Source organism: Notothenia coriiceps, unplaced genomic scaffold (genome assembly GCF_000735185.1).
Source record: "Notothenia coriiceps isolate Sejong01 unplaced genomic scaffold, NC01 NC01_scaffold00011346, whole genome shotgun sequence".
In the NCBI taxonomy this organism is placed as follows: domain Eukaryota; kingdom Metazoa; phylum Chordata; class Actinopteri; order Perciformes; family Nototheniidae; genus Notothenia; species Notothenia coriiceps.
This window is the reverse complement of record NW_011344047.1, coordinates 8,335-15,474: the sequence shown is the minus strand read 5'-3', so window position 1 is coordinate 15,474 and position 7,140 is coordinate 8,335. Positions and strand designations below refer to the sequence as shown.

Here is a 7,140-nt window from a genome sequence, read left to right as displayed (position 1 = left end):
CAGACCAGCTTGGGAATGAAAACATTAGTACGAACAAAATAGAAATAATAAAAATACACAATATAATGCTTATCCGTTTAGGCATGATATAACAGCAATTCATGTTTATTAGAAAGATATTCTGAGTATATACTCAATTTATATTAGAGTAAATAAAACATAACGGAAGTGGTGTCAATGAAGTATGGGAACTTCTGAATGGCATTTTATTTCTTATATTTTTTTATCATTTATAGCCAAATGATTAATCAATTTGAATGCAAAAGATAGTAGATACATCTAAAACACTCATTAATTGAAGCTCCATGCAGCACTTACTAACGTCTTCAATCAAACATTAGAGGGTATATTATATGTTATTGTAAAGACAATTTCATCAATGAAAGAGAATATGTCTGACTCACAATGTATCCAGGCAGTGAAATCACATGATCTTCTATGTATGGCTCATGAATAATGCAAACAATGGGTCTTGTGATCCATGGTGTTGACTTAACGCTCAGCCACCATCAGCACGCATACCATCTGAGCGCTCCAGAATCAGCCTCCAGGATGAACCAGCCATTTAACGGCTCGAAAATGAGCAACACACTACAGCAACACACACTCGCACACAAACCCATACCCATAAACACAATCTGTACACACAATACACAACCTCCGATACACATACATACACACCAGACATACACATCAGATTAACAAACACACACACAAACAGAACAACACACATCAGAATACATACTGCAGCACACACCTCAGTACACACCTCAGTACAACACTCGACTTACAACTCAGCACAACTCAGCACCATAGGCATCATATTCTCCTGTTGAACTTAAAACCCTGGTACTGACTCCTCTCTCACTCTTTTTTGCTGATTTAACAAAACAATTAAAATAAGCAACCAGTCAATAAGCCACCAATGATAACACTGTAAGTTAGTTTATCCCATTTTAACTGTATTAGATAATATTATTTTAACTGTACATATGTATTTTTTTATTGAACACTGTACTTAAATAATGATAGAGAATTATTCAATGTTCATTAGTAGTGGTGTTGATGTATTATAAAAACCCAACCACTACGGAATGCAGATGAAAATCGAAGCTATTAGACTCAAAAATCTGGCATAAAATTCATCTCTTATACTTTTCTGAGATTAATGTACTTGTGTGCATGGTCCTTGTTGAAATAAATACATAATAATAATGTATACTGGGGAAGACATGTCCCCACCACTTTTGGAAATGGCCAATTTTGCCCCCACCACTTTGCATTCGGATAATTTGTAAACAATGTTCTGAAAATAGCGTGCACAAAGAATTGTACACTTTGAGAAAGGTTTATTTGCACAAGAGAACTTGTACATCTCAAGGACTGTTTACACTCTTTGTTGGTGTATTTCTAGTAACCCAAGTGGTTCAATTTGGACCTGCGACACGTTTAATATGAGTAATAATTTAATAGAGAATATTAAAGCAGTAGTTGCTCCCGCTTTGCAGCAGCGTAGCATACAGCACTAGTTGTCCTAAAAAGTATTGTGAAGCACGTACTGCAGTAGTGTTTCTGTAAAAAGTATTGCCACTACTTTTTCTCAGAACGCACTCAACGAACTACTTCCAACTCATGTAGCAATTATCATCTCTTACTCTGTTTATAAACTAGCTCTTAGCATTTATCATCACTAGCACTGTTACTCTGTCCAGTTCTATACTCCATACAGCACTAAATGCTCATAGTATGTAAGGTACTATATTCAAATCAAGTCTAAGTCCCTTAAGCAAATTCTAATTTCAGTACATTCACAGAAATGTTAATGATTGTGTGTTTACTAATTTCAAGTAAACATCCCAACATGTGACATGGTAACATTATGCTATCATAGCTGAGCGTTTTGCATATTTCGTCCGTTTTTTTGTGTTATCTTTGCATATAAACGCGATTTGAGTCCCTAATTTTTCACTTTGCTGCATCGTCAAGTCTTCATCAGAATGAGAGTGTGTTATTAGTGTGGAGTAAGGTCAAGTAAAGTCCCCCACCTCTTCATATTTGCGGTCGGCCTCCTCAGCGATGTGTTTGGCCTCCTTCAGTTGCATCTCCTGGATCTCCATTTTCTCCTCGTCTTTTGATGCTCTGTTTTCTATGACCTTCATTCCTCTGGAGGGATAAGAGCAAGCAGTCAGTCAGAAACAAAAGAGGGGTTATACTCAGTATGCTGCTCTCTTTATCACTCTGTGCACGTGTCCATCAGGTACAGTTCAGATGGGAGTTACACTTTTTACGCTGCTATGGACAATCTTGCACTAATGCACATTTTCCAAAGATATTGAAGTGATATTGAAATGTATAAATGTGTCTGATTGTGTGTATATAGGTATCATATTTTTATATATATTTGTTTTTGTATTCGGGATTTCGGGAAACGGTATGTTCAATCTCTCTGCATGTACACACAAACTGAAAGATTGGCAATAAAGTTGACTTTGACTTTGAGTAATTGACCTTGAGCCCTTTCAACAATCCGGTAGTTGAAAAAGGGTTCCTTTACTGCTGCTACTTCTACATCTACTCTTTTAGTTTGTCTTTATCTGCGCTCCCCCCTTCCCTGTAACAATGTGAGTTTCCCTGCTGTGGGACCAAAACAAGATTTTTGATTTCATGTGTTACTCTTAACCGCTGGTATTTTATAATGACAAACAGACTAACATAAAGCAAACCACAGTGATTCACCATAGTTAAGCAGATTTCGAAGACTGGGGAATTCCCCCTTATTTGTTCTTGCCCCCTCTCGCAGTTTAACTTTGCAAACTGACTCATTTAATTATCACAGTCTCATGATGATGTTCACCTCTCGCTCTCATCAGCTGCCTTCTCCGCCTCCTCCAGCTTCTGCAGAGCCGTCGCCAGTCTCTCCTGAGCGCGGTCCAACTCCTCCTCCACCAGCTGGATACGTCTGTTTAGAGAAGCCACTTCTGCCTCAGCCTGCACACACACAATCGCACACACACACACACACACACACACACACACACACACACACACACACACACACACACACACACACACACACACACACACACACACACACACACACACACACACACACACACACACACACACACACACACACACAGAAAGAGATATCTTGAGTCGCCTTATAGCTGTATTGACAATGATAACTATAGAGTTATGGAGGTCTATAGAACAGCAGAAATGGTATGCATGATCAAATACTTACTTAAACATTATGCATACAACAATTCACGTTTTGCTATATCTATATTTACCTCTTGGATTCTAAAGCATAAATATAGCCAGCCTCTAACACTAATTAAGATTATAGATTAAGATTAAGTCATTTTCCATATGGTTTATATGACACCAGTCTGGTCAATGTATTATCTGAAGCTGAGATAGATCAGAAACACTGACACAACACTGATCTAGACTTTTTGTAAAGTAAAGTCATCTATAAATAAATAACAATAAAGAAACAAAAAAAGCTAAATTGTTGTAAAAACAACAGGCAACCAAAAAAGGAACAGATAAATAACAACACAAATTGGATGTATTAAATAATTTAACATCTTTAGAGAGACATATTTGTCAGTGTTTAGTAGTTTAATACTGCAGATTAAACATGACGTCATGACATTAACCGCTCATCCTTTCACGTTAAATTTCGCCTATAAATGTAATTAGCCCTTTTCTACATGACGCATATTAGCCTCCAGGTAGCAGTTTGTTTTACGATATTATGTTCAACTTGAGAGAGACTCTACAGGTGAGTTGATGGGCTCCATCATTTCCGAGGTGTGTTACCCTCGCTCTGCCCCCCCTCTCCACGTCCGCCTCGCGCTGCAGCATCTCGGCCTGCTCCTCCGCCTCGAGCGCGATCTGCTGCAGACCCTGGATCTTCCTGCGCACCGCGTCCATGGAGGCGAAGGTCGCCATGATGTGTGTGTGTGTGTTTGTGTGTGTTTTTGAACACATACTCTCTACCTGCTTCTTCTCACAGGTGTCACGTCGTTTCCCTGGCAACGGCGTCAGTACGCGAGGGTTTTTCTGGTTACAACTTCAAAATAAAGCGATTCAAGTTAAGTATCTTATTTTGAAATGACACTTTGCGCACGAATCGGTATGAATAAAAATAATTTAAATATTATATTTGCTCAAATTGCACTGATTAATATGTTTGGCTTTCAAATAAACTAAAAGTAAAATGTCTCGTTTAGTGTAATAGCCCATTTCAGAATGTTCATCAGAGTGATGGGCTGTGTCCTGTGGATATAAACTGATCCTGTGTCTGGTAGTTTTGGCCCACAGTGCTCTGCAGCGCCACCCAGAGGGGAGAAGCTGGACAAGCAGGTGTTGAACTGTTTGTTGACAGTGATACAGAGAACAGACTGGATTAACAAATAAAATCAAAATCATTGGATTATAATTATTGACCTGTTAATATGTCGCAGTTGGTAAAGATGGAGGTCATTAAAACTAATTTATAAACTACTAGACACCCTGGGGTCCTTGATGGATTTCCAGAGGTTCTCACAAAACATTGATAAGATGCAATATAATGCTCTCGTGTCAGTCTGATTTCGGGAAAAAGTACAATATCCTTCTGAGATGTTGAGTGATAGATTGACAAAAAGCTTAAAATGGAAATACACAAGTAAAGTACAAGTACCTCCAGTACTTAATTACAGTACATAAGTTAAGTAAATGTACTTTACAACAATGGTACCCTCGTTTGCTGCACTTTACCCATACTATTGTAACTTGCAATTAACTGTGTTCTGCTTGTATATGGTCCTAATTAATTTTTGAAAGTTAATTTAAATAGTGTTATGCTTGAGAGTAACTGAGACATTGCTGACTGTGAATGTTCTCTGACTTCATCACTAAATCCTCTCCCCTCGTGCCTGCTGCTGCTGCGTTCACCCAGTGTGTGTAAACCTGATGTCCTGAGGCATGAGTGAAGCAGCATGAAGAATAAACAAGGCTTGCATTGCTTCAATTCTTTTCCATCTTTGGTCACATCACGGTAACCTCGTCACTCTTTCCGCACCGCTCTGAACTATAACTGGTCATAAATGCTGTGACTCGTAATGGATAGTGATGTCGTTGCTATGCAGATTTATTATTACTGATCGAGTCAGGGGAGAAAGTTAAATAAAGTGGATATACATAGAAATAGATACCAATAGGTACGAGATAGTAACTTAAAGGTCGAAGGATAAAAATGGATTCTGATAGTTTGAATTCGAGGATCTTATTGGGGTCAGCCCAAGATTCCCCGTTTGTTAACTTGCAGTGTTTTAATCGGGTCACTAGCTGCTCTTATAGGGGTTATTTAATGCAGAATGATGCAGCAGTCGGTGAAGTTTGAGAGCATTTTTCTTACTTGAACAATGTTTAATACAGACAAGCATTTTCAAATAATGAAAGATCAGTGATAGTACGTATGAGGCGTCAGCAGTCTGGGTTTGACAAATCATTTCGCAGTCTTCTTAGTGTGAAATCCCCTCTTTGTGTTTCACTAAACAGTGTTTAACCACAGTGGAAGTACAGTCGGTAGCAAATTGTGGGCTAATAAACGTTGCAATTTGGGCTATATTACCTTCAGATTAGCTTTTTATATTAAAGTGCACTGCAGGAAAAGTTGAGACAAGATACACTTTTGTTCTGAACAAATAGGTGTTAGTTTCCCGAACGTGTGATTTTTATTTTATTTACTAACCTGTGTCTCAAATAAATCTGTGTTGTAAATATTATTAAACTGTGTTTTTTATGTAACCTGTGTTGTCTTACTCACCTGACTTGTAATCCTACTAACTTGTGTTTTTTTTAACTTACCTGTTTTTATGAATAACCTGTTCTTTTATAACCTGTTTTTTGTACTAACCTGTTTTACCAACCTTTTAATTTGTTACTAACCAGTGTTTTTTTGTTAATGTTGCTCTGCGTTGGCACCAACATCCGTTCTTACTGTCCCTGTTTGTGAGATTTGTTTAGTATACCAATAGTACTGGTATAATAAGTACATATATCCAGAGCCGTCCCTCTCTATAGGCCGATCATGCAGACTGCGCGGGGCCTCACCTTGCGGAGGGGGCCTCAACTGAGCCGAAAATGCGGCACAATTAGTGTGGAGCGAAACAGAGGGCCTCATCATATCACTTGGCGTGGGGCCTCATGTTGGCCAGGGACGGCCCTGCATATATCTCTCTCTTTCTCCATAAAAGCCCCCCATGAGTGTCAGAGCGGCAGCAGCTTCTGCAGGCTGATGCCGAGCGAGGACTCCAGAAACCAAATCCTCTCCGCTAAGCTCCTCAGATCTGTTAGAATAGATGGCATTCGCCTGGAGGTGCTGACAGGCTTTATGATATGTTGGTTGAATCTGATACTCCCCCTGACAGAGTTAACACAGCCTCTCCTGCTGCTGTCAGCGGCCAGAAGCTTTCTGCCGGAGCTGATGGTGATGCTTTGGAGATTTAGCACCACCATCTTTAAGTCGTGCTCCTGAAGGTCAACATTAAACAGGTTCTGATTACTGAACGTGAGATGTGGGACTTTGACGGACAGTAACAAACTGCTCTGGGCATATTTTTGAAACACAGGAGGAGCGTAGGCTTAGCAGTGTGGGTTTATAGCTCATTTTGACTGATGGGCCACATTTATAACGGGGTAGTAATTCAAGTTAAGCAGCTACTTGTTTGCACCGCCCGAAGGAAACAGCACATGAAGTCAACAACACGGCACCTGTGCTGCTGTGTGTCTGTCTGTGTCTCTGTGTGTGTGTGTGTGTGTGTGTGTGTGTGTGTGTGTGTGTGTGTGTGTGTGTGTGTGTGTGTGGTGGGTCGGGGGTGTGTGTGTGTGTGTGTGTGTGTGTGTGTGTGTGTGTGTTGTGTTTGTGTAGCTGGAGGAGGAGCTGCTGGGTCTGCAGAAGAAGCTGAAAGGAGTGGAGGATGAGCTGGACAAATACTCGGAGTCGCTGAAGGATGCCCAGGAGAAGCTGGAGCAGGCGGAGAAGAAGGCAACAGATGTGAGTGAAGGGAGCTGATGCCTCGGGTCACATTACTGCAGAGGGCCGACTATATTAAGACCACATTAACCTATTGTACTCTGCCCGGT

At 40.1% G+C, this 7,140-nt stretch overlaps 1 protein-coding gene across 1 annotated transcript in view; it reads right to left on the bottom strand.

The window, feature by feature from the left end:
* Window positions 1–7,140, bottom strand: part of LOC104946686 (tropomyosin beta chain-like) — a 15,606-nt gene that overhangs the window by 5,544 nt on the left and 2,922 nt on the right. The window contains exons 3-5 of the mRNA XM_010772561.1: window positions 2,855–2,988; window positions 2,046–2,163; window positions 523–638 (exon numbers count right to left, since the gene is read on the bottom strand). Coding sequence (XP_010770863.1) covers window positions 523–638; window positions 2,046–2,163; window positions 2,855–2,988 — 368 coding nt within the window. The remainder of the gene's footprint in view (window positions 1–522; window positions 639–2,045; window positions 2,164–2,854; window positions 2,989–7,140) is intronic.